Source organism: Protopterus annectens, chromosome 17.part0 (genome assembly GCF_019279795.1).
Source record: "Protopterus annectens isolate FY-2018-M chromosome 17.part0, PAN1.0, whole genome shotgun sequence".
In the NCBI taxonomy this organism is placed as follows: domain Eukaryota; kingdom Metazoa; phylum Chordata; order Ceratodontiformes; family Protopteridae; genus Protopterus; species Protopterus annectens.
The window spans coordinates 92,737,858-92,749,674 of NC_056751.1; the positions used below are offsets into that span (position 1 = coordinate 92,737,858).

Sequence of the window (11,817 nt, forward strand, 5' to 3'; positions counted from 1 at the left end):
AGGGGGGGGGGGCATCCCTTCTGCCCTTCTGCCCTTCTGTCTTTTTGGATGACAATGTTTTCTTTCTTAGATCTTTTGTTCAGGCTTGTCGGAGCTCCTAGCTTTAGATAGTCTGAGGATCTTACCCACCTATATCAGCGTATATACCCCCATGCACATGGGCTTAGGTCATATGCCGGACATACAAATGTAGGGAAGGTTTTTGGTTTTGGTATGACAGGCGGATGTCATGTTACTTTTTTTTTTTTTTTAGTATTCCTATTTATAAAAAAATAGGTCAGATATAGCTGCAGCTTGAGCTTTTGTGTGGAGTTTGTTTTAGAAATCACTTTCTTTATTTTTGTCTCTTTTTATGGTTCTCCATAACGTAGATTGTTTCATACAAGTTAGTAGTTTGTTTTTCAAAGTTTTAGTGCCATTTGAATTGTTTTTCAGTGTCAGGAAGCATATTCTGCTTACTGTTTAATATGCAGTTCACAGCAGAAAATTTAGAAGTGGTAATTTGACAAAGTAAAATCTTAAGAGTATTTGTTTAGAGAGATTTGAGAGCAGTGTACTGTGCACAGCTTAAAGTAATAATTGTAACTTCTTGTTTGAGCATGCAAAAAAATTGGTGATCATATGTTTCAGCATATAGTGCTTTCAAGTAACATGATGATTTAAAAACTGCATTTAAAGATTGGAACTTATCTTTGTTGAAATGCTGCAGATATGTATGCTGTGTAATTATTGTTATATCAGTTGCCTTGTTATGTAAAACTTGCTTTATTATGGCTTAACTGTAACTGACTCTCCATTATAATTGTTTGAGTTTAGCTGATGAGTGCCATGGACCATTTTGTTTTTGATATTAAACATTTCTTAATAAAGCTTTCAAAAATGGCTTCTTGATTTTTGTTATTAAAAATTCACAATTAAAAAGAAATGTAAACAAAAAAAAAACAGTCTAGGTGATGCCCTTAACATTGGCTGTTAGAAGGGGGTGATTATAATTAAAGCAAACAAGTAGATATTATTGATTTCAGTATGTGAACGTAAGCTGTCCCTTGTCAAAGATTGAGGCTTATGTCAGAAAAACTATTTTCCCCACTACTGGGTCAATGTTTCACATTCTGATGTGGAAAGGAGTTTATTTTCTGCAGGAAGGTTTTTTATAGGTTCATATGTAGGTACTAGGCTATCTGCCCAAGGGCATTTATAAGCCTAGCCAGAATGTGTTGACGTTGGTCTCCCTTTTAGATTAGTTTCCTGGGCCTCTGTCCAGCAGGGCCACTGATGTAATCCCACGTGTAAATTTACGATTTCCCATCCACTCATCAAGATTTCTCTTGAAGAGAGTCAGTGAGGGGCTTTGCCTAACATAGATTGGGATTCTATTCCAGAGCGGCAGAAGTCTCTGGGACAGGAATCTGTCCCTCCAGCATGTCCTATTAATTGTTGTGCTGAGGTTTACATCCCTAGAGCGTGTGGCTGTAAGAAATTTTGTTTTCTTTAGGTGGAGCATGTCCATTAATTCAGGGTCAGACATGGCCTTATACGCAAGGCAGAGGTCTCCTCTGAGAAGGCGGTAAGCAGCCGAGTAGAGCTGGAGTTTCTTTAGCCGGGCTGCACAGGGCATCTGTTTGAGGCCCATGATCCTCTTGGTGAGGTACTTCTGGGGTCTTTCCAGCTGTTGCAGGTGTCGACTAAAGTACATCCCAAATGGGGCATTGTACTCTATTATGGGCCTGATAAGTGATGAGTATAGGGGCACAATAACCTCTTTTGATCTAGAAGCGAACCCTTTTGTGATTAGGTGGGCTACATAGAAGGATTTTATAACCACTTTGGCAATGTAATTGTCAAAGGAGAAGTTGCTATCTACTTGGGTCCCTAAGTCCCTAATTACATCTTCCGAACTTAGTGGACTACCTCCTATGTGGTAGTTTGTGGGCACTTTGTTCTTACCAAAGGGGATGACTATGTACTTTTTGGCATTTAGCTTAAGGCCATGATTCTGACACCAGGTATTGGTCTCCTTGAGACCTTTCTGGAGGATGTCAGTGTCAGCCGGGGAGTCTATTATGGCCCCCAGTTTGCAGTCATCTGCAAACTTGGTCAGCCACAGTCCTCCCGTGCTTGCCTGTACCTCGGAGAAGTATATACTGAACAGGAGGGGTCCCAGAACTGAGCCCTGTGGGACACCACTTGTAACCGGTTTGGAGTCGGACATAGCACCCGCAACTCTGACCATGCGAGTTCTATCTATGAGCCAGTTTACAACCCATCTCATAACATAGGGGTTAATGTTCAAGCTGGTGAGCTTATCTATAATGCCTGAGTGGGGAATGGTGTCGAAGGCCTTTGCGAGGTCCAGGTAGGCTGTGTGGGACTACCTTTCCTTCGTCTATGGCCTTGGTAACAGTTTCAAAGAAGTCGACCAGGCTTAGGAGGCAGGATCTGCCTTTAAAAAAGCCAAATTGGGTAGGGTCCAGTGTCTGGAGGTTCCCAATGTCTCTGTTAATGAGTTCCATGATGATGCGCTCCATGGCTTTGCAGACCAAGCTAGTCAGACATATAGGGCGATAGTTCCCTGGGTCCGTTGTGGCACCACCTTTGTGGAGCGGGATAACTGTTGCTGTACGCAATTCTTTGGGTACATAGTCTGTGGTGAGGCTGAGTTTGAACAGTGAGTTTAGGTGAGGGGTTAGTTCATTTTGGAGCTCGTGTAAGATGCAGCCTGGGATGCCATCTGGTCCCATTGATGCTGTGTTTTTTGCTTTGGAGAGGGCTGTTTTCACCTGTGTGTCTGATGTTTGGGGCTCTACAATCTTCTGGAATGGACACTGGCCCTTTTGGGGGTGGAGGGGTAAAGTCTGCACTGAACCTGTCAGCCAGGATGTTGGCAGTGTCAGTTGGTTCAGTTTATTTTTTGTCGTTTTGCGCTAGCTCGGAGCATATCTGGGAGTTTCCACTTGACACAGCTAAAGAAGGCTTTGTGATTGTCTTTAGTGTCTTTGGCAATTTTTCTTTCGAAGTTGGCTGTGGATGATTTTATGAGGGGTCGTAGCTTCTTGCTGGTACTGATTAGGGATGCCTTCCCTTTTTGGGATTTTGCTCTATCCTGTAATAGTTTCCTCCTTCTGTTGTAGAGCTTATTTATGGCTGGGGTCCACTAGACTGGTTTCATTTTGGAGGAATGAGTCTTTGTTTTGCTTGGGATGGCTCGATGCATGCATTCCTGTAGATGTACATAGAAAGCTTTTGAAAAGGATTCTGTAGTTTGGGCTGCATTTTCCCCTAGCAATGGGGCTTTGAAACTTTCCACCTCGGTCCTGAGAAGTGTGAAGTTTGCTTTTGAAAAGTTTTTTTACAGTGGTTTCCTTGACTGGGGGTGGGGTCGGGATGTGGATGCCTAGTGTAATTAGTTTATGGTCTGATGGTTTACCTCTGGTGTGGAACATTGACTTCCCATGTTGGTGATGATCAAGTCCAATATGTTGTCACCTCTCGTGGGAGTGGTAATCAGTTGTTCCAGGGCGTTTGAGTTTATAAACTCTGGGAAACATTGGGCAAAGGAGTTTGTACTTGAGTAATTTTCCCAGTCTTAGGGTAGTTGAAATCACCCAATATCATGGTGTTGGGTAGGATCTTCATATTTTCCAGTGTTCTCAGGAATGCTGATTGGGAGTCCTGAGACACGGTGGCTGATCTATAGCAGGCTACAAACTGAAAAGCAGTTTTGCCCACTGTTAGTTGCACTTGGATGGTCTCTGAGGCCTCGTGCTGTGCTACTAGCCTGGAGGTGTGGGAATCCTTGATGAAAATGGATACACCCCTGCCTTTTGTATTTCGGTCCGGGTTTTGGGGGCGAAAGGTATGGTAAGAGTTGTAGCCTGGTAGTGCTGGGGTGCTCTCTGGAGCCTTGAACCAGGTTTCTGTTACTGCACATATATAGATTCCCTCATTACTGAGGAGTGCCTCAAGTGCGTGCATTTTGAGGTTTAAACTTCTAGTATTGAGTAGCATTACCCTCAGTTTTTTGTTTATGTAATCTGAAGCTGTGTGCTGTCTTATTGTAAGTAGAGTACTGTCAATTGAAAATTAGAGAGTATTTTATTTATGTAGTCTTTACCAGAAAAAAATCATCTAGCGTGCGTTCTCTTGAGTGCCTCAACAATCTTTAAGTTTCTGAACAATCGAATGTTTGCACCATGTTGTCATGATACCACAGTGCAGTTTTGGATGCAAGAAAATTAAACACTACAGTATGTGTTTTGCTTGGTAACGGAGAACTGGGGAAAAAAGTAGCATAGTATTCATTAACAATTGGGGAATATTTTTATATATACAGTATTTTCCAGAAAAGAACGTTTTCAAGTATGTCACCAGAGTATATTAATGTTTTTTTAGGTTTCTGGACAATAGACTGTTTGCAACCTGTTCTGATGATACCACAGTGGCACTTTGGGACTTAAGAAAATTGAACACTAAAGTGTGTACTTTGCATGGTCACACAAGTTGGGTGAAAAACATTGAATATGACACTAATACAAGACTGCTGGTGACTTCAGGGTTTGACGGCAATGTAATTATCTGGGATACAAACAGGTATGTGGAGTACATTTATGTATGTTTACATTTTATAGCTCCTGTTAGCTGTAAGACTTGCTTATTTGTTACTAGTTTTGTACAGAAGTGCTAAAGCAGCCTGTTGGCTTGGAGGAGAAGTGGAGTAGCATCAAGGGTGTGACATTTTATAAGCCAGCAATGCTCAGGACTTCTGCTTTTCTATTTATATTTTCTTCTGAACTGCTGAGTCTAAGTGTTGTCAAAGCACTGACCCAGATTGTTTTTATATTGTAGTTGCGATGTTCAAATGTGGATCTGTTTCATCATTTCGTAGAACTTTGCATTACCCATGTTAGTATCACTTATATTTCTCTTTTTAATGTGTTGCTAAGTTCAGTTGCTCAGCATTTTACTTTTCTTTGGAGGCAGCCAGGAAGAAAGGTTATTGAAAATGAAATTCTGATTTAAGAGGCAAAATATGCTGAGTGTCCAACTTTCAGTTTACTGTAACATGTTTTCAGTTACGTTTAATTTAGCTCCTAGATTTGGCCATTTAAGAAGAAATGCATTCATGTGAATGTGTACTTGCAAGTAAGTAGTTATCCATTCTTAAGAAACTATAGAAGAAATTTGGTGGCAACCATATTTGCATGTTTTGGGATTCTGCCCCTTAGATGCATTATTTCTAGCTGGGAACACCCTTACCTGCATGACTTCTAAGCTGGACGCAGCACTGTTGCCACCCCAACTGTTGTAGACCAAGGTACAGCTCCTGTAGAAAAGGGTAAATTCACTAAAGTAGTGTAAGTTAGTTTCAGAAAGTCGTTTCACCTATAGACCCCATTTCCTGTGAGACACCAGTCATTGCTTAAGGGATACTGTTACTAGATAAGTTAATATCTGTTTCACTGACAGTAGAGAACTAGGGCACCTTAACAGTCATTGTGCATGTGTCATCTGTGGTACCAAAATGCTACACTTTAATGTTTTTTATGCTTTTCTCTATGTCAGTGATTTCCAGAATTGGAAGTCTCACTGTGTTTCTGCATACAGGTGGTATGAGTAAAGCAGATTGCTCGTCTGATCTGTTTTTCTGCTGGGTTTGAAGTGCTGGATTGGTTGCTTGTGGCTGAGGCTAAATATTTTATAAACCATCACCATGTCTTTTGTTGACATTCAAGTTATGCTTTATGTCAGAGGGCTAACTCATTCTTTGTGTGCCTGAATTTGCTTGGATTTTAGTGAATTTTTTTATCAGTTGACCATTTTTTTATCAGTTGACCAGCTTAATACCACCAAGCTTATAGCTTCTCTTTCAGTGGAGACCCAAGATGATTATACTGGCTATGGCGAAATTTGACCAGAGCACAGGGGAAATTACCCTTCTCTTTTCAATAAATGCCATGAGATCTTTGACACACACCTGAGCTACCATCAACTCTGGCAGACGGAGAATCCATTTTAAAGTTTCATCTGAAGGACAACATAGTCAGGAATGCAGTATCCTTTAATGCTACACAGTGCATTGTCTAATGGAAAATGAACCCATTCACTTGGGATATTAGTAGAAACTACAGCCTTCTGTGAACTTTTGGCACCAAAGACGAGTGTGTGTTACCTGTAGAGGTTATGAAGTCCAGTAATGTACTACACTTGCTTTATCGTAGGATCATAGGACGTTACTAGGCTAATGGCCGTAGGGCCCTTACAAGCCCAGCCAAGTTCTACCTTTATTTCCATAATCCGCACCTAATGCCAGTGTCCAAAAGGGACACGGGTGGAAATCCCAGGATGAATTTATGGCTACCCATCCAGTCCAGATTGCATTTGAAGAGGGCCAATGAGGTGCTCTGTTTGACATGAAGTGGGAGTATGTTCCAAAGGTGTGGTAACCTCTGTGAGACAAATCTGTCTCTCCAGCAGGTTGTATTATTGTCACATGTGTACCATCTGACTTGCAGATATGCAGCATTTCCAATAAAGCAGGGTCAGAGATTGCCTTATATGCAAGATGGAGATTGCCTCTGAGTAGTCTGTATGAGGCAGAATAAAGTGACAGTGATTTTAGATGATCCACATAGGACAGATGCTGAAGACCTTGAATTTTCCTTGTGAGGAATCTTTGTGGTTTCTCTCTTTTCTGCAGGTGCTTGGAAAGGGGCACTGTACTCTATTATTGGCCTTATGAGGGAAGAGTATAGGGAGGTTATAATTTTTTTTTCCCTGAGGCAGTGCCCTTAATTAGGAGATGAGCAATATAGAATGCCCTTCTTACCACTGTGTAGACATGGTGACCAAAGGTAAGGTTGCTGTCAACCTGTGTACCCAGGTCTCTCACCACTGAGTGTGTACTTAGGGTGTTGCTGTTGATGTGGTAGTTAGCAGGAACATCTCTCTTACCGAAAGGGATGATGATACATTTTTTGCATTGAGTTTAAGGCCATGACTTTGGCACCAGTCATTTGTTTAAGACCCTGTTGTAAGATGTTGACATCATTTGGAGATTCTATGACCGCTCCCAGTTTGCAATCATCAGCAAATGTCAGCCACAGACCTTTAGATGTTCTTCATGTTTCACTGCTGCAGTCATCACATTTGGCTTATCCCTGCCAGGGTTGCCCTCAGCCGGCCCGAATACCAGAGGCTTAGTATTTCTGCGTCAGTTGCTGTCGCTTCAGGACTGACATCAGGTCATCAGTAGTATAAAGTAAGGCAGCTGACGCCATTACATCAGTCTTTCTTCAGAGCCCGAAGCAGAAACAGTTTGCAAGGGTGCCAGTCGGCCGCTACCTGAGTTTCATCTTCCGAACTGAAGCTGAAGTCTTCTAAAGCCAAGTACCCATTGGGATCCTTTTTTCTTGCACTAACCAATGTCAGAAAAAGTTAACAATTGTCTCGCCTGTGGAAAGCAAATACCACATCGAGACTTTCATTCTTACTGCATCACTTGCTTAGGCCCACACCAAAACTTCCCCAGCTGTCGCTTCTGTGCTTTGTTCAGTGCCAGAACTACATGTCGTCGGGCACTTATTGTAACTAGATATTTTCGCTTACAGTCCTTGAATTTCGATATGGCTTCGGTAAGCCATCCGACAGCAGATCTTACGAAAAAACGTAAAGATAAAGACAGAGACAGACCGCACAGGTCCATACCTACCTACGACGCTTCTGTTAAGCTAGTAGTCAGTTCTCCGGTCCTCAGTGAGGTGGATTTGCAGGCCACTACTGAGTCCCTTTGGGAGTCCGGTATGCCGCAAAACTCTTCTTTGACTAGAGTCCTTCGCACTACCAATTCTTGACACAAACGGACTTCTTTCACGTCTACTGTTCTTTTGAAAACTACCGAGTTTCGTAGGCCCAGGGTACGAACCACACCTAAGAAACTTGACAACCCAAACTCGGGCACTTGCTTCCTTGCCTCAGTCTCAAATGCTTAAAATAGCAGAAGACCTTATCATGCTGATCAGGGCAAGCCAAGCTACCGCTTCCAAAAGAAAAAGAGACGTGTCCCCTGTAGATTTATCTGAACAGGAGTCTGATGACTGATGCATCTGAATATGAAGACTTGTAACCCCTTTCTGCTTATGAGGATTCTCATGCAGAGGATTCCATTCCTTCAGCCTCTTCCCCAGGGGATTTTTCCTTTGGGGAAACCCTTCATACCTTAAGGGAACATTTCCAGTGGGAATATCAGGACTACCCTTAAGTCTAAAAAGAGACTTGGGGAATTCTTAGATCTTCCACAGCACAGACCCCTGGCCATCCCCCCAGTCCCGGATGTTGTGGAGGATGTTTTTTTGGAACCCAGTCTGACTCCTGACACCCTCCCTCCTGCACCCAGAAAACCAGACTGGTATTAGAGTCACTGACTCGCACAAATTTCTTTTCAAAAGTCCTACTGCTGACCCTGAGGTAATTTCTCAAGGGCCTAAAGGAATGAATGCTACCTCTGCTAAGAATCCCACCTCCGCAGATAGGGATTCCCGAGCATTAGACAGATTGGGTAAAAAAGTATACACCTCTGCTACTCAGAACGGAGCACTAAATTGCCAGTTCCATATGCTAAAATTTCGGCAACATACCCTGGAACTCCTCAAACAAAAAATGTCTTCCTCTCCTTCTTGTGCAGAATCTAAAGAGTTGCAAGAGTTAATGCATTCTGCAAGTCAAGTAACTAGACACACTTTGCACTGTGGTTTTGATGCCCTAGAAGCATTCTTGCAGGGCAACAGTCACCGGTTCAGTCACCGGTTCTGTCTGTAGAAGACATGCATGGCTTAAGGAACAGCCCTTGCCAGACTACATTAAATCTAAATTGTTGGATGCCCCCTTGCACAAAGACAACTTATTTGGCACTAAGGCAGAAGAGGTCTTAAAAAAGATGTAAGAAAAAGCAAAATCTATGCAGACAGTTGAGATTTCTTACAGGTCCAGCCACCCAGGTTCAGCAGGCATTGCCCCTCCAAGCACTGATCCTTTCTTGCTCCCACCAGGCCAGTACAGCCCAGTCCCTGTGGAAGCAGGCCCCCCCTCCCCCCAGACAGCAGTCACAGGGAATTTAGAGATCTAAACAGTGGACTTCTACTTCAAAAACAGGGAGTTCCAAGCCACCCCCTTATGGTAAGAACTCACAATGACTCTCCTTGCCCACCACCTCCCTCTGCCCACCTTCACTTACCCCTGGGAGGAAAACTCTTCTTTCACGCAAGAACCTGGGCCACTGTTACCAATGACTGCTGGGTTCTCAACATAGTGTCTCAGGGATACAAATTTTCTTTCCACACCCTTCCAGCTCCAAAAGGGTTCCCAGATCTACCTCCAAACCAGTGGGCAGAGGCACAAAAGCATGTCCTTTCCCTGCTCTCCGAGGGCAGTAGAGCATGTTCCTGCAGAACAGAAAGGCCAAGGTTTCTACTCCAGACTTTTTCTGGTACTTGGTGCCCCATCTTCGATCTATCCATTCTAAACATCTTCCTGGTGATACCAAAATTCAAAATGCTCACCCTCCCAACAGCTGCTACCCATGTTTAACAAGGATGCTTGGCTAGCCACCCTAGACCTAAAAGGAGGCTATCTCATTCCTACCAGGGACTCGTGCAGGAAATATCTCTGTTTCAGGGCAGGATCTCTGCACTTCCCTTTGGCTTATCTACTGCTCCCAGAGTTTTCACAAAATGTCTGGCTCCGGCCATTGCCTTTTGCAGACAAAGGAATATCCAGATTTATCCATACTTAGATGACTGCCTAATTCAGGCAGACAGCCCGGAAAAGCTGCTAAAGCATCTGGCCTTTGTCAGGTCCCTACTTACCTCCCTAGGGTTACACAATCAGCAAAAAGAAATCCAAACAAGTACCCACCCAAAGGATTATATTCCTGGGAGCAAGCCTGGACATAGCATCCCAGATGGCATTCCTTACAACAGAAAAGCAAACTTTCCTGACAGCCTACTTCTCTCAACTTAGCCACCAGACCCCAGTTATCTACAAGGAAAAACCTGCAAGCTCTGGGATTCATGGCATCTTGCATTCTGCTCATTCCATATGCCAGACTGCATATGAGGAAACTTCAGTGGTACCTAAAAAGCCTTTAGTGTCAGCACTCCCAAGACCTAGAGACTCTTTTATACCCATGATACCTTGCCTCATAAAAGATTTACCTTGGTGGGTAACAGCATGCTCCCACAGCAAGGGGCTACCTTTCTGACCACCCCCCAGACCCTCACCACAGATGTATCAGACTATGCCTGGGGGGGGTACACCTGGAAGGTAGGTGCATTCAGGGCCAATAGGAGCCCACAGCAAATCCATCTGCACATCAGCCTAAAAAGATGATAGCTGACCAGCATGCCTTGACAGCTTTCAAGTCCCTTCTCTCCCCAGGGGCTGTCCTGATCAAAACAGACAACACCACTGTGATGTGGTATATCAACAAGCAGGGAGGGACTCGCTCCTACCCTCTTGCAGGCTGGCCATGACCCTTTGGGGCACAGCCTCTGCAATGCAACTCCACCTGTTAGCACAATTCCTTCCAGTTTCTCAAAACTCTCTGGCAGATCACTTGAGCAGAAATCTTCTGGACCCACATGAGTGGCAGCTCAACAAAAGAACCTTCACCATGATAACTCAGAAATGGGGGAGCCCAAAGGTCGACCTCTTTGCCTCCTACACCAACCATCAGCTCAGCAAGGTCTGCACCAGGGAGCATCACAGCATGGCTTGGAAAGTGGATGCCATGTCCTTCTCCTGGGTCAGTCTATGCCTTTCCTCCACTACCTCTCATCCCCAGGGTACTGATCAAAATAAAGGAGGAAAAAACAAGGACAATTCTTATTGCTGCAGACTGGCCTCGCCAGCACTGGTACGCACTGCTGCGCAGCCTGTACCCACTGCCACCATGGCATCTTATTCGGATTCCAACCCTCCTGACCCAGAGGGAAGGAGAATTCCTGCATCCCCAATTGCAGACCCTCAATTTGGCTGCTTGGCTTATTCCCTAACCCCCGATCAGTCTGCCAACCTCAGTCAACAGTTTCTAGATGTCATACATGAGGCCAGATGCACTAGAAAGTCTTATGCTGGCAAATGGAAAAGGTTCAGCACCTGGATTCAGGCTAAGGGAGCCAGTACGGCACAGCCCTCCCTCCCTCTCATCCTGGATTACTTAGCTGACCTGCTACACAGTTCTCTCTTTTTCCTCTATTAAAATTCATGCCTCTGCTATTTCTGCTAATTTCCCCACTGAGCAGCCCCTTTTCTCACACCCTCTGATCAAACAGTTCTTAAGAGGGCTAGCAACTTGAGGCCACCCAGAAGAGCACCAACCCCAGATTGGGACCTTAACTTTGTGTTGGAAAAGCTCACCCTACCCCTCTTCGAACCAGCCTCTTCAGCAGAGCTAAAATATTTCTCCTGGAAGACAGTTTTCCTTCTGGCCATCACTTCAGCCAGAAGGGTCTCCAAGTTGCAAGCACTTATGGCTGTGGAATCCTTCATCTTTCATGCTGACTGTGTATCCCTCAGGACTAACCCGTCCTTCATGCCCAAGGTGGTGTCCAGTGTGGCTCTCAACCAATCCATTCATTTGCCCACCTTTTTCCCTAACCAACAGAACAAGGGGGAAAGGATCCTGCACTTTCTAGATGTGCACAGACAGCTCTGATTCTATCTAGACAGGACTAAATCCTTCAGAAAGTCTGATCATTTGCTGGTTAGCTTTGCTGCAGGGGCAGAGGGCAAAGCCATCTCCAAACAAACCATTTCTGTTAC

At 44.1% G+C, this 11,817-nt stretch overlaps 1 protein-coding gene across 1 annotated transcript in view; it reads left to right on the plus strand.

Annotated features, from left to right (window-relative positions):
• DCAF10 (DDB1 and CUL4 associated factor 10) overlaps positions 1 to 11,817 on the plus strand; it is a 656,523-nt gene that overhangs the window by 109,101 nt on the left and 535,605 nt on the right. Inside the window, exon 3 of the mRNA XM_044059359.1 lies at positions 4,393 to 4,590. Within this exon, the coding sequence (XP_043915294.1) occupies positions 4,393 to 4,590 (198 nt within the window). The remainder of the gene's footprint in view (positions 1 to 4,392; positions 4,591 to 11,817) is intronic.